This window comes from Vicugna pacos, chromosome X (genome assembly GCF_048564905.1).
Source record: "Vicugna pacos chromosome X, VicPac4, whole genome shotgun sequence".
In the NCBI taxonomy this organism is placed as follows: Eukaryota; Metazoa; Chordata; class Mammalia; order Artiodactyla; family Camelidae; genus Vicugna; species Vicugna pacos.
Genome location: NC_133023.1, coordinates 73,884,226 through 73,906,995, shown reverse-complemented (window position 1 = coordinate 73,906,995; position 22,770 = coordinate 73,884,226). Strand labels below are relative to the sequence as shown.

At 35.8% G+C, this 22,770-nt stretch overlaps 1 protein-coding gene across 5 annotated transcripts in view; it reads right to left on the bottom strand.

The window, feature by feature from the left end:
- Positions 1–22,770, bottom strand: part of DIAPH2 (diaphanous related formin 2) — a 784,101-nt gene that overhangs the window by 391,660 nt on the left and 369,671 nt on the right. For all 5 annotated transcript variants that reach the window (XM_072956799.1, XM_072956800.1, XM_072956797.1 and 2 more), the window contains 2 exons: positions 22,578–22,679; positions 8,884–9,123 (listed from right to left, as the gene is read on the bottom strand). In XM_072956799.1, the coding sequence (XP_072812900.1) occupies positions 8,884–9,123; positions 22,578–22,679 (342 nt within the window). The remainder of the gene's footprint in view (positions 1–8,883; positions 9,124–22,577; positions 22,680–22,770) is intronic.

Below are 22,770 nucleotides of genomic sequence, written 5' to 3'. Positions count from 1 at the left end.
CAAGTACTAATTTTATCCAAAATTTTTAAAATAATAACATTTAACTATAGAAAGCAGGTAGAAATTTATGAGAAGCAGTTTTAAAGATACTCTTACTGGAGCATAAAAGGGAAGAGACTATTCTGAGAATACAGATTAAAAAAGAAGATGATGAAATAAGAAAGAAAAAATGAATGGCAAGTCTTTGTGCCTCTCACCATGACAGAAGCCAGGAAAAGCAAAATCGAAGCTTTTGTTTGGGGAAGAGAAGTTAAGCACATGTTGTAAATAAGGCTCGTACTGTGCTTGTCCTTTCTAAAGAAAGGGGCAGCTTTACAGTACGGGCTGTCAGCTAACAGAGTACTTGGCTATCTTATAGTTAGTTAACCAGTATTTACAGCAACCTAGATTATTTTTCCTGTGTGCTGTTATATAAGAGCCATCTCCTCCTGCACCTCACCCCATTTCTCCCTATTCCCCTCCCTGTCTCTCATCTTAGTATTATGATGTTCTATATTTGGCAACTAGCTCATCAGGCCCTCAAGGACTAGAAGATGTAGGTCTTATTTCTCTTTATCCCTGCAAATCATGTAGCATAGGGTTAACAGAAAATAATCAACAAATGGGCCAACTTGCTGCCCAATACAAGCTACAAAGTATTTATATGTATATATAAATTGCTCATAGATTGCCTACAATCATCACAGGGATAACTGGATGTTCAGAGTTTGGTTTGAATATTAACTGCTTATTAACCCCTTCCATGGTCATCAGCCCTCTTTCTTAAAGTTATGCCATGCCTTCATTAGTATGGTTTCACTGGACAAGAAAATCAGTTTGTAAGATGATCAGTCGCATTCAGTCACAGTTGTCACATTTTTTGAACAACAGTCTCATCCAGGGTCGAAATCCCCTTCGAACAGAGCTTTTATAGACTAAAAAAGCATTTGTTTTCAAACTCACTAATTATATTCACTAAATGCGGTTCGTGTTGTCAACTTTCCCCCACTGTGAGAATTACAAAATCAGTCATAAGATTAAACTCAGAAAATGACTACAGCAATTCACAGAATACTAAGCCAGCTGGGTTCATTTAAATCCTCTATGGAAACAGTCTTTGTGGCGAACCTAGTAAGACCTACAGCTAGTCCCATAAATCATCATTTTTGTTTTTTTTTTTTTTTTGGTCTGCTCCAATGCTGAAATTGTTTATTGCCACCCCTGATATATGGGAGACTTATCAAGAACAAAAAAAAAAAAAGAAAAGAAAAGAAAAGAAAAGGTTTTTGTAAACTAGAGAATTATCTCTGCCAGCCATACTACCCAATAGAACAGTTAACTGTATCCATTACTGTTTAGTTACAATGACTTCAACGAATATAGTTATGGTAAAGTATTAAGTTGATCATCTTTTTCATATCAGTGTTAAGAGGATAAAATTTTTTAAATGAAAGAAAATACAGATGTATTCATTTTTTTGTTTCCTTAAAATGCGTCTGAGTGGGGAGGATGTAGCTCAGTGGTAGAGTGACTGCTTAGCACTCACAAGGTCCTGGCTTCAATCCCCAGTACCTCCATTAACAAACAAACCAACCAATCAACCAACCAACAAACCTAATTACCTCCTCCCACAAAAAAATGCATCTGTATTTAATAAGTCATAAACCAAGCCATATGCGAGTCCTCTCATGGAAACAAATTACACTCCTCACTATAGTTCTGTATACAAATATACATTGTTGGTTTTTTAATAATTATTATTGGCAGAAGATAAAGAAGAAAACCTGGCAACTCTTACTTTGCATTTTAAAAGCTCTTTACAAGTTTGTCAAGTTATGTATAAGAAGAAATATATATTATCCAATTCTGAAAATCATTGCTGACATCTCACTTCTTCTCTTTCTTATTTTGTCTCTCAATCTCTCTCTTACTCTTGCTGTACACAAACACACACACACATATACACACACACAGACACACACACATGCTCACCCCCCCCCCTTTTTGGCTTGGTCTGGCTTTTAATTCCTTTTTTCTTGGTTCTTTCCCTAATATAAAAGTTGCAAAAATTGGAAACTCTTCCTTATCAAAAAGACCATGTGTTTGCAGAGGGGAGTACGATAACTGTGCATAGCTAGTCCACAACACAAGTGTGTATGTAGGTACGATATATATTCATGTTACCCTCAGAGCAGGTTATCTGGACATATGGGAGAAGGATTTAATTGTAACATAGACATTAAAACCCAGGACTGTAACATAAGCTTCACAATATTAAGAATTACAGTTAAGGACCTTGGTGTGTATGTGTGTGTATGTTTAGAGGACAGAACATCGTCACATATATAAGTAAAATAGAAAAAAATATCGAAAGGACAAAAAAAAATCAATGTCTACAAAGCAGCTGATATTGACAAGGAATACTAATCAAGTCTGTATGAGACAAATTACATTTACAAGCTACTGTTCTCCAGAGAATTTAATAAACTGAAAATTGGGGGGTATAATGAAGTTTTCACACAGCCGAAACTATGGTGTTGTAAATGTGATGATATCTAAACAGATGTAATCAAATTCTGAGAAAACAAACAAGTGTTACATTTAAAGTATTAGCTGACTAATTTGCAGCAATGAATGTAAATTAATGAATATTTCAACTTAGAGAAAAATCCTTAAATAAGCTCATGAGACCTCTGTATTTTCAGAGGCAAGTAGGAGGATAAAGGTGTAAGTTTGTTTCTTTTCATCAGAGCTCAAGATTTCAAAAAACGTATTCGGATGGACATACTCTTTCATAACTATATCCATTTGAAGAAGCACATCTACAAAACTGGTTAATTCCCGTGTCTCACATGATCGTGTAGTTTCACCTCTGCTGACATAGCAGGTAGTCTTTTCTCCCATCTCAATCCTGTAATGTAGGCTGCAGAGAAGAAGAAAGATATCATGCCTCCCCATATTAACATCAATCTGGAAGATGTTGGGACCATTTGGAAAAACCGAAGAAAGTTTTCTTAGACAAAAGCACCTCTGAAGACAGAAACACACACCACCTCCACCAAGTTTTCTTTCCACTTAAGGAGTCAGTCTGTATGTGCAGACCACTGTAGTACAGTACATAGACAGACTAGGTACCCTACATCTTAGTGGTGGGAAAAGAGCTGATTTTCAAACTGAAGCACAATCTTGAAAGTACATCATAGCGTATTTACGGGATTACAAAATCAGGGAGACGTGCTCATATGTTTCCAACTTTTAGAGGGCTATATTTTTGAAGAGAAACTCAGAAGTAGCCTGTGTTTTGTTTAGATTTTAATGGCGTGAAGGGCACTGAAGGTGGGGATTTTTGGATTGGATTTCTGAACTGGTATCCAGGAAACTGATGACTGAAGAAACGAGATGACTGAAGTTATCTTTTAGTATTTCCTTTAGTATTTGCTGATGTGCACAAGTTCACATGCACTGATTAACAGTATGCGCTTTACGACATGTAATGAGTAACATGGGAATTAAAAGAGCTCACAGAGAATTGTTACTTTAAAAAATAAATTTTGAGTTCTATAAGTATGAACACTTCTGCACTTACTGACTCAAATAATGTTAATGCTTGCTCTTTGAAAATCACAAATTTGGGTATATTGATTTTCATGAAGAACTACGGGAAACAAAAACCCTTGACACAATTATAGAAACTGAATCTAAAATGTCACCACCGACACAGTAACACAATGTTACAACATTCATCTTTAAGCTTAAGAAACTATGCAGTGGTTCTCCATGATGAAAGCCCATTAAGTACAATACAATAAACCACAATGGATTTAAATAAAAGGTCAACCATCAAATAAGCTGAACAAAGGAAACCATTTAAAATTAAGAATGATATCCTGTCCTTATGTCATTCTATGGTGCTTAGTTATTTCAGAAGTCTACAATGGTGAATGCTCTTGCTTCAATAATGAGGCACAGACAAATCCTTAACTTGAGAAGTTTGTGTCTATTTGCCATGAATTATGAACGAATGGTACAGAGCATCACTATACTATGCAATGACATTTAAAAATGCAAAGTAACATGAATGAGCTCCTCTATATTTTGCTGTATGTGGGTTCTTATATCACCAATTACAACCAGTGACTGAGGGAGATCAACTGAAAACTCTTTGCTGCAAAGAGCCCCACAGGAAGGAGAGCTTAAAGGACCCACAGGGAATAAAAAAAAAAAAAAAAAAAAAAAAAAAGAAGCCTGGAAAGAGAACCTAACATTCCATCCAACCCTGTTCTTGATAGAGAATCTAACCTTTCCCTACACGGATTTTTTTCCAAGACAAATTATATCCCTCAAAGCAATTTTCTTCTCAGTAAATTATCAATCACATTTTCCCCAAAATCCAAATAATGCCAAACACTGTCTTACAGGAAAAAACATATTTGAGTGAAGCAATGGAGATCATCAAATTCTAAAAATACCTTGAGCTGCTGAAATAATTTGAGTCCCAGGAAAAGATTCTAACTCTGCCTCTGAGTTATCTGCCTACTCAGTGATCCTGGGTAAGCCATCTCTCTGAAGAACAAATCCTCATTTATAAAATTTGCACTGAGAAGAGCAGCCAACCTTGCCTACACAAAACTGTTAGGGTCTGAGAGCCTATACATGCAAAGTAAGTGACTGCTCTATAATTATTTGGATTATTAGATGCTATTTTATTACAAGTATATAGGCTCTACTGCCTGGATACGTTAAAATCTATTTGGGGAAGAGAAACTTTCTATTAAGAGTTCTACAAGTACTTCTGATTGAATTTGCATTAAAAAAAAAAAAAGACAGATCTTCATTTTACAAGTTACTGGAGTCAAGAAAATCCACATGTGGTTTTCCCCATTTTCAGAAGTCTGTAAGTGGCAGAATTGATTCTGTAATGCTTCCTTGAAATGAGCCACATATAACCAAACATTCTGTTATAATGCAGTGGGAGGTAGTGTGTCACAAGGTTTCGGACACAGAAAACCAAGATTTAAACCCAAACTTGAACATTTACTAGCCTTCTGATCTTGGAAAAATTGCATAACTTCACTGTATTAGAGCAGGCAGATGGCTAGATATGAACAGAGAAGGGAGGGCATAGGCCAAATGGCAGGAAATCATACAACTTGTGAACAATGGGGGGATCCTTTGGCAGATAGAGAAAAGGAATTTCTGGACCAAAAGAAAACCACAAGTTTTGGGGTGACAAGGGTCCTAGAGGCAGACAAAGAAAGGTGGGATAAAGCAGGAACTTCCAGTGTCCACATGTAAGCTTTTGCTCATTATGCCCTCATTTTAATAAAATTTGCCTTGCAGATAAGAAGTACCCATCATACACTGATGCCATGACACTTCCTATCAAGAATAAATAAGGACAAAAATCTCTCCTCCCCTCAGGAGGGTGGAGCTTGGATGGAAATCAGGGAATACAATCTCAATTCACTCCTTCTCCAATGAATATTCCACTTATTCATTTTTATACTCTATGTAACCAGCTTCCCAAAGAAACTTAGGGCAGCTACTCACCTGAGTCTGCCCGCTTTCCCCTTGAGAGTATCCTATCACTTAATAAATCCTCACTTTACTTTCTTGACTTCTGTATTTTGTCTCTGAATTCTTTCTGTGATGAGACAAGAACCTACTCATCTTCAATTTAATTCTCTAATTTGCAAAATGAGGTGAATAATAATAAACTCTGAATCACAAGGAAAGCATTTTATAAACTGTAAAATCACAGGCAACCATATGTGTAGTCCTGGCTGTGCTGTCAATCAAAGTTCTTTGCCCTCTCTTGGACAAGGGGTAGTCTTATAATCTACACCAGGCCTATCAGTCTCTCTTCCTAATTAGAATCTGAATCAAACACAGGGAAAGGAGGAGGAAAATGGCTAGAGCTAATATATCCCAAAGGCAACTTCCTGGAAAGACTTTCCATTCATACCTGCTCTCTGCATTCTCAAAGCTGCCAGAGTTGCTGCCCTTTTAAAGGCCAAGTTCTTCAGCCTTTCCTCAGTTTCTGGCTGAGTTTCTCCCAATAAACTCCATTTTTTGCTGAAATCAGGCAGTCACTTTCTGTTGCTTGCAAACAAAGATCCTAAGCTGATATACCCACAAAGCTAGGGAATGCTAAGTATTTTTAAATGTTTTGTTCTTATATAGATTATATATGTTATTATTGACTGAAAACATATACAACACATGACCCTAATATAAGATTGCTATTGGCTAGAATTTTAATAACCAATGGGCAAGCAAGAGCCGAGCTAACACTGGAAACTCATCTGCATGGAAATAATTTTCATTACAGTTCAGCACCATGGTTTGGTGACTCACAAAGTGATAATACACTTCTGCAAATAAACAAATCATTTTGTGGTGAGAGCGGTACTTACAGTAATGATACCCTTTAGTGATATTTGACATTTAGGTTAACCTGCCTGTTTTCCTTTTCTCCCCAAATATTATAGGAGCCAATTGTGATCATCTAAATTTTTCAATATTACTTTACTACACGATACATTTAAGTTTAACTGTTTATGTCATGGTTCCTTTTTAACTAGGTAAATATTTTAACATGATCTATAGCTTCTTGTGAAAAGTGGTGAATTACAGTTTTAAATTCACTGAGAAAGGAAATTATCATTAGAATAATTTAGTTAGGTAAATGGTATCATTTAAAAAGCATAATCAGTACTCTACAAAGAGTACTCTGCTATTTATTTAAGTTAAAAAAAAACTAAGAAAAATCAACGAAGTAATCTTTTATAATATTACTGGAATTTAATATCAATTCTAGCTAATCGTGTATCAGTAGCTAGTTGATTCAGTTCCAAACAGATTACAAACCTAAGCTAACTACTTCTATGTACTTCAGTAAATTTCTATCATTTTAGACATTTATATCTACTCAGAACTCTTTGTATTCCCAGCAACATCCTTTTAACCCTAGACAGTGTGGGAATACCATGCATGTATATGATATTTTTCTATCTTAATGACAAGTATTTCCCTGAAGATAAAAATCCTCCTGAAAAGTGGGGGAAAGGAGGGGATTTTAAAACATTCACCTCTTTCTCTTTTAGAACATCTATTACTACATGATAGTATTTCCCACAAGATTATTTTTTATTTTATTTGAAGTCGGCAAAAGTCTTTGTGCTGAATCCTTTGAGCATACCTCTAGTGATAGATGTCAGAGCAGCGTTGTGTGGAAGAACTTTTATTTGACAGGGAGATGACAGGAAGAAGCCTCTCTCCAAAATATAAGATGCAACTGTAAAATACTTCTGTGAGATTAATATAATTTTTTGTTCCTATGTATTAATGACTTTTTCATTCTTGCTTCAAAAAACACAGTTCATGGAATTCACTTGAATAGTGTGAAATTAAGATACTTAAAAAAGGTACATATTTATTCAAATTAGGGTAACATGTTCTAAATGTCTTTTTTATATGAATTAAATGTGAAAGAGGTAATAATACAAACTTCCAAGGACCTTTTCTTTTAATTTATAATATTTGCATAATGATCAACCAAGAACACTTTAAGATTCACTCACTGTGCACACAGCATATACTCTAAACAAGGAGCATCTTGATAAGAGATGCTTTTAGTAGTATTGAGTATATGACATGCAATGCAGTGAGAAAGTCTTAAATATTTAGTTTTATCCTACAAGTCTGGCTGTGAGTTATTCTAATTTATTATAATTATCAAATAAATTTATTAAATTATCAAATAATATCACACGTTCCCTAATATAATAAGAGGGACTAAAAATGGTTTTTTTTGACAAAAATCTAACATGCCAGATGATCTTTCCTAACTTCGTTACTTTCTTTCCTTACACCTCTCAAAAATAAATCAGGGGTAAACAGATACAATTCCATTATGCATCCTATTATCTACAAATGTTATTCTTTACGTCTATCTGGGTTAGAACTACCAGGAGCAAATAATTTTTGATACATATTAAAATGTTAGTCCATGTATATGCAATGCACACCTATTTAATGCATGAATACAAAAGAAATTTATACCTATTCCTAGATTGGGGATTTTTGTAATAACATACTTCAAGAAGTAGCCAAAGTTCTGTAATGTTTTCAGATGTGAGAGGGCGGAAAAAGTAAAGCACGGTGAGATGTCAAAGACAGATTGCCTGTTTTCAGATTCATTTTTGTCTCAAGCTTTCTTACAGGCCTTCACCTCAGAGTCTGTTCAGTTTCCTTCCTGAAACAGACAGATCTTTTCCTTGAATAAGGTGGTTTGCTCTAACCTAGAAATGGACATGTACAATCACTTTTGCATTTCTCTTTTTCTGTTTGCCTTTCACAAGAACTAAAACCTCAAAAATAATCCTATGAAATGGCCCAGTCATAATAAGATGGTTATCACTTGATTTTTAAAAACTTTTAGTTAATGCTCAAGGTACATAGTATAAGCTTAATAACACAACACTCTTCAACAATAAAGTATATTATTTTCTTAAAGGAGAATAAACAAAGCATATTTAAAAGGAAATTTCTGGCTATCTACCTCACTGAATTTAGTTCCCCAAATACTTTTTGGAGTGACAAAATAAGTACAAAGGGATTAAAATATAAGATTGCATCTACTTTATAAAAGCTAGTATTTTTGACCTAAAACTAGCAAGAGTCAAGTACTACACTACAAAAGAACTTGTAGTCTTGGAGATTTCACTGCAGTAAGATTTTAAAAAATTATCTGCCTGTTTTAATTGAGATATAATTCACATGCCATAAAATTCATCCTTTTAAAGCATCCTTTTTTCAGCTGATGTACTACTGCTGTTTAGAGTCACCCCTCTCACAGATGAGAGTACTGTTGTAAATTGGTATGATAAAATATTATCTTACCTTACAAAGAAAGTTGATCTTAAAACCCAAGGACTGGGCATTTCTTGAGCCTGAGTTCATGTAGTTTCCAACCAAAAGAACTAACTCTAAGAGTCTGCTAAAGCTTTCACTTTTCTTCAGTTCTTCACAGGCAAGAGTTACAGCTATGATGCTCGGTTTGATGTTGTTTACGTGTTCTTCAAATGTAAGCTTGAAAAGAATGCTATTGAGACGAGGCCGTAACATTTTCACTGAGCTCATCTGTAAGATAAGGAATGCTGTATAAGAATATATATTTAAAATCTGTTATTTTTTTTTCTCTAGCGGAAATCATTTTATAGACAATACTATAAAATTTCTGCAGAAAATAAATTCTCTGCAGCTTTTAGTGAAGATTATTCTTGTTTGTTTTGTACATCCCTAAGGAACATTTTTGTCAAAGTTTAAAAAACAGTTAGCTATTCAGTTAAAAAAATGAACTCACCCTTATGGCATTAAGAAAATATTATTGAAGCTAAACAGTTGCTATATGTTAATTGCATAATCATTAGTCATCAACAGCATTTAAACTGCCAAAAATCTGCCCGTGAGGCAAACTATGTAAATTTACAAACATGATATTGAGTTGAATGAATAGCTGGGCCACATATAAAAAATGTACATGATGACAGAAAAATGTAAGTGGAACCACATTTCCTAAAAGAAGTACCTATTACTATGCTGTTTGAAATCAGAGGACGAGCTCTGATTGAGCATTTAATAATTTTAAACCTATAATTTCTACTCATAAAATATATTAAATATTTATGTACACTCTAAAGAATTTCACCTACTCAACAAACTGTTGATGTTAAATAATTAAGTCATGGTAAAATCACACGAGCTTACTTTTAAGGACCTTATTCAAGAATTCTATATTGGTTTTCTTCAAAACAGCTCAACTTGGGTTTTAATTACTTGTTTCATAGTATTGGTGTACATTCTCTATTCCTTGTGGTATAGCTCCTACGGTAATAATTTCTTTTAGTCTTTAATTTCCTGTAACTCTAAGTCATTTAACTAGTTTTCATTTGCCAAATGAATTTTGGGAGAGAGGTAGAGGGAGGGTAAACACCTAGGAACATACACAAGCATACACATACACACCATGAACAGAAATTATTAACAACTCTATTTATTTGTTTTTACTCTTATAGCTTAGTTTCTTGAATACAAATGCCAGGCATAGATTAGGCACTGAGATATCTGTAGATAACATGAAAACAGTGACAATATGAACAAAAGTCCTTAAACCACAAAGTACCCTTCAAAAGCAGCAAACGAGCTGTTGAATAGACCGTATCTGCTCTAATATAGAAGCAAAGCCTAGTCCATTATTTTTCCTCTTTGAAATGAATCTGCCCATTAACCATGGGTGTCTGCCTCTCCAAAAATTAACCTTTGCCTTCTGCTAATCCCCTTATATGCTATCATGCTTTTTATAGGCAGATGTATAAAAGTGTGCTGGGACTATCCACCTGTTAATATCTTTATGTAGGTCTTATCACTTATTACTAGCTATTTTGGATGTGATCGGGGTAATACACAAACCATCCTACTGTTTTTTCAGCACTTGCGTGGTAAGGATAAGACACACCATCTAGTCACAAAAATTTTCCAATATAGCCTAAAACTCGTAACACAGTCACTTGAAAACTATAACTGGTGATAAAACCAGTATATGACTCTAAATGGGTAACAGAAATTAAGTGCTGGAGACGTTCACTGAAGGAAGAGAAAACTTCAAACACTATGATATGACTACAATGTTTTAACAACGGCTTCACACAGAGAGGATACAAACGGATAAATGGACAAAAAGTAAACAAGAAAAGAGAGGTGGGGAAAGAGAGATTGAAAGAGACAGAGAAAAAACAAATACAAACAGGAACCAAAAGGAAGTTGTAGGGAGGAGTGATGTGAGAAAAGGTTTCTATGTTAGGAATATATGAGGTATATACCCGGGGCAGAATTTGGATCAAAATACCTCAAAAGTCCATGTAAAGGCCACAAAATTGGAAGCTAGAGGGGGGTATAGCTCAGTGGTAGAGCACATGCTTAGCATGCATGAGGTCCTGGGTTCAATCTCCAGTACCTCCAGTAAAAATAAATAAACCTAATAACATCCCCCCTGCCAAAAAATACTAAAATAGTGCAATAATAAATAAATAAATATAATAAATAAATATATTTTTAAAAAAGAAACTAAAAAAAAAATCTACTCTAAAAAAATTGGAAGCTAACCACATCAAGGTCTACGTCTCCATGAATGTGCAAATCTCCTTATGTGAGTTTCTGTGGGAATCTGAGTTTCTATATGTGTTTTTCTGCCTTCATTTTTGCCTCTACCACTGTCTCCAAATCCCCTCCCAATTTTTTTTTCCCTTTCCTTTCACTGTTAACTGGTTATCATTAGCACAGAAGCATGTTCTCTATCATTTTATATGTTTAAGGGGTAGTTTTTCAGTCTCCCAGGTGGTTAGAAAAACCACAGAACTACTGTGACCAGGCCCTAGACACCACGCACCTGTCCTTCTGGCCATGCTCTGTGGGGCTTGTGGAAATACAGCTCATCAGGGTGACCTTGGTCTGGGATCGACAAGGAATTTAAACCCTAGGCTTACACAGATATGTAGTCTTGCTTCAGTTCTAATTGTTTTCATTCATATTTTTATCCTTTCTGGGCTTTGCATTTCAATCCTTGGCTTACAAACCCAGAGAGAATGGATTTGATCTTTTTTTTTTCAAATACCAGTTCCAAATGAAATAATGTGACCAAAGTTTACTTTAATAATTATAGTAACAATAATAATAACAAATTAACATTTATTGAGTAATTTGTGCCAGACATCTTTCTACAGATGTCTTTATACATATATATATAATAGATATATATATCTATATCTATAATATGTTATATATAAATTCATCTGATTCTCAAAACAATCCTAGGAAATGGTTATTAGCATTAGTCTCATTCTAAAGATAAGGAAAGTGAGGCACAGGAATACTAAGTAACTTGCACAAAGTCAAATTGTATGTTGAAGACATGGAGATGTGAACTCAGGCATTCTGGTTACAAAACCCAGACTCTCAATCACCACCCCATGCTGCTGCTGGAGTCACACTGACAGCAGTATGTACAATTGGTTGAAGGAGAGATTAGTGGCAGGGATACCATTACTAAGTCTTCAAATGGTCTTAGAAACAGATAATGACTCAGGATGCTAGGACCAGTAGGACCAGAAAGGAAGCAAGGGATATAAGAGGCAGAATTAAGGGAGAATCCATTGGACTTAGTAAGTGACCAGTTATGGAAGGAGAAAGTCAAAGATGGCTCCAAGGTTTTAGGGCTGTTGTGAGGTAGGGCAATGTCAGCAATAGTGAAGGCAGAGGAGGTGTTGATTTTGTGTGGTTTACCGTTTCCTTGTTTTTTGTTTGTTTCCGGCAGTGAGGATAAGTGGCTTTGCTTCTCCTGATCTCCTGCTGCCTACACTCCAGTCAGCTGATCAAGGACTAAGGCAGTGGGGGCAGGTAGGGTGTGGCTCAGTAGCAAATTCAATCAAATGACTGAATCTAGAACTTATGCACAGCCTGACTGTGTGAAACTAACCTACCTTAAATTCTCTGCTTCAGTTTCCTCATTTGTAAAGTAGAGGAAATTCCTGTCAGGCAGTCTTGTTTTGAAAATTAGGTAGGAACCAAATAAATGATCCATATATATTCCTTCCTTCTTTTTTAGTCTCTGCCTCTAGAGCTGTGGAAAGGTGGGTCAAGAGTGCTAGATCTACAAATGAAAACTATTACTTGGCTGTGACCAAAACATCTTTATTAGCATTTAAATGAACTTGGTTCACCATCCTGTCAAACATCAGTGTATTTTACTACTAACAAAGACACTATTAGATTCCCATGATTCAGGCTCCAAATCTTGAAGTCATATTCAAACCACAGTAAACACAATGTAATTTAACACCATTCCTTGCCTATATTGTCTATATTCCTTGCCTATGAATAACTTCTTAGAATTGTCTCTCATTTTCAATTCTTGTCATTCAAGCTTCAATGTTATGTACCTCAAGGTTGGATTGCTAAAATAGACTATTTAAATGTGTTCCCTAATCCCTCCAGCCTTTCCACCTCCAAATCTTCACATAAATAACATTACCCTTCTGTCATAGGGAGGTAATATTGCTTTCTTGACACTCTGAGATTTGCATACTGTTAGGATATCTGGTAGCACTGGGAAATTCAATCCTTTTGTTTAGGAGAAAGGAAGTATTGGAGTTGGCCGATTTGGGAGTTATCCACATGGATGCTGAGGGAGGCAGGCTGCTGATGAGAAGAGTGTGTAGAGAGAAGAGGCAGAGACTGCCCTGTGCAGCACCTAGCAGGGGCTCTTGCATATAGCAGACATTCCAATATTGGCTGATTGATTTTAAAAGCACTCCTTAGCCAACTAACCATTTTCCAGACCTTCTCCCAAGGAGGACAGACAGATTGTCTATCGAACAAATTAATAGTGAAGGGTAATGTTTTACTGTCCCCCAAATAACGTCTTCAGCTAAAATGTCAAACCAGAAATGCTAGGGAATTAACTCTGTTGAACTGCTGTTACTGGATATAATCTATCGTCAGTCAGCCTGATCTGGGGATGAGACTGTGTATTCTAAGGGGATCAGAGTTGCCCTTTGACCTGGCAAAATTTCTTCATTCATTTACCCACAAGAATAAAGTTTAGGGCATGGCAGGTTGATATATATAATAGGTGATTTGAAAAAAAAGAATTATAAAACAAATGAATGAATGGATGTATTCATTCATACAAATAGAAAATCCAGTATCAGTGAAGGGCTGGGTTGAGAAGCGGATGCATGGTGTGAAGAGGTATAATAGTAGGCTAATATTGGGATGGAGGAGGGCATCCCACCTCCCATGTAAAGTCATCCCAACGATACAGCCTGGACTCAATCTTAGCCCTACTTCAAAGCCCCATGCAACTATTTTGAAAGGCAGGTTCAAAAAAAATTGTTCCCTAATCCTCAGAAAGGAAGAGAAACCATTCTCTGCATTCTCCATAAAGAAAGTTAGAGTGGAAGAAACAGGAACTTCTGACTTACACAGACCTGGGCTTGAACTACAGTTCTGTTATTTTATAGCTTATGACCTAATACAAGTTACCTAATGTTTCTGAGACTTTATTTCCCCATTAGTAAAATGTATTCCTTAAGTCACTCATGCAAGTTGCAGTTAGACTTGTTAGGTAGTTCGATATGCGGGGAGCACTAGGCAGATAAGGTGGAGGAGAGGGAGGATGGTCTGGAAGATGATGGTATGTCTACCTTCAGCATAAAGGGGCTTTATTTCTAAATAAGTGCCAGCAAGAAACTGGTTAAAACCCAACAGTCGCAACTGCAGGGTAGCGAACTAACCGGACATGACCAAATGCTCGTTGGAATATAATTACTATTGCAGTTTAGGCACCTCCCCATGGGTTTTTCTGTGTGCATCATGGGTAAGGACATGCACAAAAGGAGATGAGCATGACTAAGCACTCCAGGGATAAGAGCTGTCAATCAATCAAGAGACCACCTGTAGGAAAGGTTAAAAGAGAAAGGACAAAGACCACCGCTATCCAGCCTTGGATCAGCCCACCTCTTGTGCTTGGAGGTGCACTTTTGCTGTGCTAATAAAACCTTTAAAATCTTTCCTTCACAATGCTTTCATCTCCCATCTGAATTCTTCTCGTTGGGGCAAGGCAAGAACCAAGGTTTTTCCCTTCCCCTCTTGGGGTAACAGATAAATGAGATCCTGTGTGTAACACTCCCGTCACAGTAGCTAACACAATGTAAGCACGCTAAAACAATAGCTAATATTGTTATTATCCCTTTAACTCATCCTCAGAAATTCCCAAGAAGAAGGAACCATGGTCTCTGACTATTCTCCCAAACCGGAGATAAAGTTTCTCTCATTCACAATTAGGGGATATGTGTTTCTAGGGCATGGTGAAGAACAGCACTCATTATCTATTGAACACGTTGTGAACAGCCGAGCAGTGCTCCCTTCAGCCAGTTTGAATGCTTAATATCCACTTGCTATAAGAAATGTTATCATTGAAAATGGGTTCCTGTAAAACCCAGAGACTATGGAGGAGGTGAAGCTATAAGGGTGCACCTCTTAACAGGAGCCACAAAACAGTATGCATTGATCATACTAACAGGATTTGCTGCAATCATAAGTGTGAATTTTTATGATCAGACCAGGGTACATTGACAGACAGCAGCTGAATCTCCATTAGAGGATTTGGGTGGGTGGGGGATGTTTTGGATAACTAAGCTTAGAAATAAGAGGAAGCACTGAGCAACATCCCCAGCCACAGATACAATTATTAAAAGGCTCATGTCTCATAAAGGCACTTGAGTGCACCTAAGTGATATAAGTAGATATAACAAAAACTCAGCTGAAATGTATGTTTGTTTTTACTTGTGGTCCCTCACAGCATTTTAGTTGGCATCCTTTATTTTATAATTCATTCTTGAAGTGCTGTTGGGTGCTGACCACGGTGTTGTACTATGTAGGGGATTTATTTGTGTTATAAGATACTTGTCTATCAAATCACATCAAGCAGCTATTATTTCTTTAGCTGGTCTGCACTATATTTGAAAAAACAAAAAAAAGTACGCTGACAGCTTTAGAGAGAGTAGCTACAAGTCGGTTATTTCCCCAAAGAGTTAGACACAGTTTTGTTTATATAATTTGAATTTTATACACTTCACTACTTCCGCAGCTGGTGAATATTGATGGACTGCCAAACTACCATAAGAATCCAGAGAGAAAGAAAAAGGGGCCCAAGTGTAACAGTCATGTGTGAAGGAGGAGGAGGTGGCCACATGCCACTCCTGCAGTCACATGTCATCCACCTTTAAGGATTTCTAGTATCTTTCTTTTTGCGCCGCTAAGAAACACATTTTCAACTGCCATCACATGTGAGCATAATTGATCCTCTAGTCTCTTCAATACATGTTAAAAATTCACTAGAATTAAGAGATATATTTTTTACAAATACACCATTTTCTATAAGGTGTCTTCCCCTAATAACTAAACACTATTAGGACACAATGTACATTGAATATACAGAATAATTTTGTATCAGTGACTATAATAAAGGTGATGATAATGAAGTGACCATAAAGAAGGCTGGATTCAAGTTAGATGGCAGGCAGAACTGCCAATGAAAGTTGTGAGATCCAGGCTCAATGACTGAGCAAAATTCCACCTGGGAAGTATGGAAGTAAAGCAGTGACATCTGTGATTCTCTCTTAAATAATTATTTTCTTCTCCTCTTTTAGGTCTCTCCAGCTCATTGCTGTAGTTTCTGCAGTACACCTAGTGCCTGGACTGGACAAAATCATCAATACAGGTGCACCTGCTATGTGGAGTGAATGTTTGTATGTTAGATGTGGGGAGAGAGAATAGCAGCCAGAGTTAATCTGCAAAATGAGGCTTGGGAAAAACAGTGTTGAAAACTGACTCCATCCCAGAAAAACAATGATGTGCTGATAGAGACTATTTTCCACAAAGCTAGTGATATGTGGAAATTATGCATCAATAAACATTTACTCATCTTCGGTCTGGAACAGAACATGGTAACAATGTCTGCCCCAAGAGACGCTGTGAACTCAGAAGACTCACACTAAGAATTGGAGGAAGAATTTAAAAATATCCTTCAGAAAACAAACGTCTAAGGCCAAGAACAGCCATTACAGCATCTGCGGTGCTATCCTGTTGCAGTAGGGATTACTGATACATGGAGAGGGAAAAGGGGTTAATTTTTAATTTTTTAAATTTAATGAAAAGCAATCAATAGCAAAATTGATTGACATCCATAGACTTAATCTGAATATTCAGTTTTCAGGTGGCTTTATTTTACTTCATTTTATTGCAAAACCTGATGGAAATAAGCAATCTTGTCACAAAGTGGATTATTATGAGGAGTTAATGAAATGAACAAGAATATGAATCCATGGATTGGAGAACGAGTCATGGTGAGTTTACTTGATCTCACAATTATTAAACTAGCTTTGTTTCAGATAAAATGAATGCACATCTAGAAGTAAGAGCTAGCATTCATATTTACAGAAGACATGCAAATAGAAACAATCAAGGCATTACATATCAAAACACTGAGCACTTTGAATGAAAGCAGATAAAGAAAAATGCAATTTTCCCAATGAATATGCAAACCTGAATAATGATTTAATATTAATGGAACAGAAGAGCTACAATTTTCCTTCCAAACTAATTGCCTTTGATAATATGTAGGAGAAAAAAAAAAGCTTTTAAGAATTTCCTTTTCACCTGGTTAAGCTATCTTGAATAGAGCTCATAAGCTCTTAGGGGGCTTTAAAAAAAGTAAAAAGCACACTGACTTTATAGTTGTACTTCCAACTATGGGCATAAATCTACCCCTCCCGCCTTCATCTATTTATGCAGAGAAAGAAAAAATTAAATGTGCTGTCAGCAATATCATATAATCTTTGCTTTTCATTATAAATGTTTTTTATGCACAAGGCTATCTCAACATCTTTGTCATAGATTATAGCTTTAGAATGTCTTTAATTGAAAAATATGGGTAATTTTGAAGTCAGAAAAACAAAGTACCGATTACTAAGAGAACTAATTATTGCCTTCTTTTTCTCAGAAGATGTGTTAGTTTAATAGATACACTCAGTATGGGTCTCCATCCTCAGTGCAAGACAAGTGGGAATTTCCATAGCTCTGAGGTTTGAGAGCAGCTGAGCTGCAAACACACCCGGAAGAGTCTAAAAGCTCCTGCTGGGGGTTCTGACTGGCAGAGCTTTCAAAGATCTGGGCTTTTTTTCCAGTAAAGGTACAGCACATAATTACAACAATGTACCAAATTCAATTCTGTGGGAGGCAGGTTGGAGGACAAGTCAGTGGGAAGCTCTGCAGCCAATCAACCCCTCTAAAGAAAAGGATTATTGATCACAGAAGGTGTGGGAACTAGCATACCCCTCTTCCCAGGAGGTCTGCCTCTAGACAGAGGAAAGGTCCCTGGGTTTTTTTATTTGTTTCTTTTTTCTTTTCTCACTTGCTCTGGCGCTCTCTCTCTCTCTCTCTTTTTTTTTTTTTTTTTTTTTTGGTTTCTTTTCTATTACATGTGAATACAAGCAAACCCAATGATGTGGCTGCTTAAAAAAAAAAAAAAATCAAAAAGTTTAGAGAAAGCTCAGCAGCCCAGTCACTGTCTCAGGCAAAGTTTACTTCTTTCAAAAGGTCAAAGGTCAGATATTTCCCCAGTTTGGCCAATTTTATTGTTTTTTGTTTGATGATGGTTTTAATGAATCGTGCAGGGGTAATCTCACTTCTGGCATATGTCTATCTCTAATGGATGAGATTTTTGTTTTTATCATTTAGGAAGTTATATAATAATGGAAACTCTACAGGACATTGGCAAGGGTGAAGGGAATAAAATTAGCAGAGTGTTTATGGTTACAGAAGGCAAGGAAAGAAAAGATTTCAATAAGGAAACTAAATTCTGCAATGTTACCAAATGTCATATGGAAACACAATTAGGACTGAACAGAGCCCACTTGATTTTGCATTCAAGCTAATACTTTCAACAAACATTTGTTAAGTACATAGCATGTGAATGAAATCAACATGATATATACATTGAAAGAAGTTGCAATCTAGCAAGGGTTATATAGCACGGGTTATTCAATAAATAATGTTGCAATTAAAAATGGTCATTTTCAGAAAGGGAAAGAAAAAAGGTGCTCTGAGAGAGTTTAATTAAGAGACAATTTTGACTGATAGGTGAGTGAAGGCATCACGGGGAGAATGAAATTTAAGCTGAGACTCAAAGAATAAGCAGGAGGGAGGCAGACATCAAGAGGTTGTAAGAGGGAGCAGCTGGTATAATGGTTCAGAGGCAGGAAAGAGCACAGTAAATTCAAAAAACAACACACTGATGCTTTAAGCAGATAAATAATGATGAAACACAAATGTACTCTAGAAATGTCACATCGAAGGCTGTGCCGAGACTGATTTGGAAAAGGGCAAAAGTGTAAGTGGAGAAAACAGGCCAAAAGTATATTGTAATAGTTAAAAGGAAAGATGATGCTGGCTTGGGCTAAAGTGGTGATGGCACAGAAAAAGAGAAGTGAGTAGATCTGATGTATATTTTAGATGCAATTAGGAGGTAATTAATGATCTCTCCTAGATCAGTTTCAATGAATTATTTAAGGCAGAATTCTGATCATTGTTGAATAGTAACTAGATGTAAGGAAGTAGAGAGCAAAAGAAGACTAATCTTTGAAAAAAAAAAAAACTGGTGCTAGGTAATGGAGAGAGGGCAGTAACTCTTGTGGACTTCAGGGCCAGTGAAGGATTTTTATTCATCCATTTATCCAGCTATCCATTCATGCATTTTTAGGTAGTGAATGACTTAAGATTTTTTTTCTGAAGAGACGGGCATGGTGGAGACTAACAAACTGAAGAGGCAATAGAATAACAGAACTAATGTAGGCAGTGGATACCAGCAGATCATGATGCCCTAAACAGAGGTAAGTCAATTAGCATGTAGTAGAGTGTCTCTCTCTCTCACACACACACACGTACCCACACGCACACACCAGTTCAATACAGTGGTTAAAAATCACTATCCAAGAAATTAGACTGCCTGCGTTTGAATTCTGCACCTACTACTTATTATGTAAGCTTGGACAAGGTCCCTAGCCTTCCTTAGCCTCAGTTTCTTCATCTATAACATGAAGCTTATCATGAGGAACACATGAGATGGTGCCTGTAAAAACTCTTAGCATAGCATCGGGACACGGTGACACCACAATACGTTTTTGTTTCTATCACTAATAATGACCACAATATTATTAGTCATAATAAATAAGGCATCCCTTTTTCAGAGGTCTGACAGAGAGTAAGTTAATAAAAGATACGGGTAGAGATAACTTTGTAGGTAGAAAGATATTGGAGGTTCTGAAGCCTACAAAAGCCTACGTGCTTTTGTTTTTCTCTGTTGAGTAAGCGATTAGGTTGTCTGTAGCAAGTGAAAAGAATGGGGAGGGGGAGGGGAGGGATAAAAGATGTCAGGAGAGTAGGTAAGATATGGTATAGCCGCTATGGAAAAACAAAAGACCACTGAGTAGGAACAAGTAAAATTACTGCTGAAATGGCAATGAGAGTCCCGCTGAGGTAAAAGCTAAAATATCATAAAGACACCAATTCACTCAGTTCACCAAAGAGAACATGGAGCTATAAAGCTGGAGAGTTAGGTGCAGAATGAGAATGCTAAGGAATGCTCAGGTTTTTTGTTTGTTTTTTGTTTTGTTTTCTGCAAACTCTGGGAGACACTGAAGGTTTTAACATAGAAATCATATGATGAATACAGATTTTAAGAAGACTACACTCATAGGTCTGATGGAGGAAGAAAGCAGAAGCAAGACAACTAGTTTGGAGCCTCTCTTATTAGAGGAGATGATTCTATACATTTCCAAAGTTGTTCTAAGTGTAGGCTGTCAATACATTTTGAAGGTTAAAAAATATTTAGGTGTTTCTACACAGAAGTGAATTTAATTTCAGCATAGATCTAGAGAAATATATTTTAACATAATTTTTACTTTCAGAGACCTAATTATGCTATTATTAACCACAGATTCATACTTGGGCTTAATAATTGTCTATAATTCAATTCAATAAACACCTACTGTCTATTATATACAAGACATACATGCTTAAAAGACTAAATCATATCATTATGTCAAGAATCTTTTTGCTAGATATGAGATTATCCAAACTTTATGTGGCAAATCCTGATTGATACTGCTTTAGGTAAATTTACATAGTACAAACTACTTTGCAATGTCCTTGACTTTTTCCCTAGAGTCACAGAGCTAAGGATGGGGAGAGTAAATAAGAGGACCAGGTGACTTCATGTACACAGCCTCAGAATTATTTATGGTTATGTGCATAAACAAGAAATCTCTTCCATTTTCTATTTTGCTTTGAGTTCAGAAGGTATATTGCTTTTTATGTCCCCAAACTTCATTTCCTCAGTGTGGTACCGAGGATATTCCTCCTGAAGGACTTGCTTGGCAAACTAATACATTTTCCAAGATAAACTGCATTCAGAAAAACAAATGGCTTCAGAGAAATTGTGTAGTGTACCTACTGTAAAACTCATAACCATCATGACACAGCTGAGTTCTCAGGTGGTATACAGCCTTGCTTCAATTATAAGATGAATTTGAGCAGCTTAAGTTTCAAGTGTGGACTCTGGTCTAGAAAATTTTATTATTGATTATTGTGTTAAAATGCTGCTACTTAATAAATAATATCTAGGCAGTTTAGTTGATTAATTTGCCTAATTCAAAACTGAGAGAACTCTCTTCCTCAGGTAACTTTATGTGCTCTATCTTACCCCAAATATACATTCCTGATTTGCTTTTCAAGGACTTGACAGAATGCTCCTACATCAGTATATGCAGTGCTGTATCTGAGAATTAATAAACTATAAGTATGGGCAAGGAGTTATTGCACATGTTTAAAAGGAACATTCTCTGTTCCCTCTATCACATTATGACTTTAAACAGGATTTTTAAATTGCAAAGTACCAAATCAGATCAATTCAAATACATTACCATTAGAAAGGTTATAAAACATTTTGGATGAAGCAGACAGTGTTTGACTATTAGGTCCGATGGTAACTTTTAAAAAGTCTTAGTACGCAGACAGAAAATGGTCAGGGAGCCAGTAATAGAACTGTTTATCCACATGTTGAACAAACTTGTATTGAAAACCTAGGTCAAAAATAGCTTTTTCTCCAAGAAATTCAATATATCATCATGCCTTCTGTCCCACCATTTTTCTTGGGGGGCCAATTATTTGAATAGCAGGTTTAGGGAATGCTTAATATATATATATATATATATATATATATATATATATATATATATATATACACACACACATACACATATATATAAAACAATATTCTTTAACACATAATTTATACCTAGTCATCTTTTGTACCCCTTAAAATAAAGAGGAGATAAGGAAACATAACTCATTCTAACAATTATTTAACCATGCTAAAGCCAGATGTGTATTTACGTAATTTTCTTTCTAGCTCAAACAGTGTATTTAAAGCTTTCAATCAATTAATGGCACTCTATGGGAAATCTGCAAATTCTTGTGCTTTTTCTGATATAATATATAAACACAGAAAAGAATCTCTAAAACACTGCTAATTATCTAGTAGCCATCCTTATTCTTAGCCTAAAACTTTTTCAGGGCCAAATTCTAACATCAAGATCCAAGTAGAAGAAAAATAGTCAATAGAATAACATGTATTATTTTTCATATATTAATATTAATATGAGCACTGATACAAAGCAAGGCCCACAAGGTGTCTTGAGGTATTTTGCAAGGTAAATCTTAATTTTTTTTTATTATTCATTATAAATAATAATAAACAAGGATTTTTTTCTGACACAGCCAATATTATATTAAATTATGTAATTCTACAGTAGGAAAAAAAAATCATCAATTGAAATGTCTCTTTTTTTTTTTTCCCATTGTTTCTCTTAAGTGTTACCTCCAAGCTGAGTTTGTGGGCCCTTAGGCTAGATACATACCACAACCCCAAATTGTTCAGGCTCCCAAAGGTCATCATATTCATTCTTCAGCTGTGCTAATTCACTGAGTACCTTCTGCTCTGGAAGATGTTTTATAAGGTTCTAAAAAGAAATAAAAGCATAAAAATTTAGCATTTCATTATTAGGATTATTAAACATGCATTAGCAACTCAAAAAGTGATTAACTAGGATA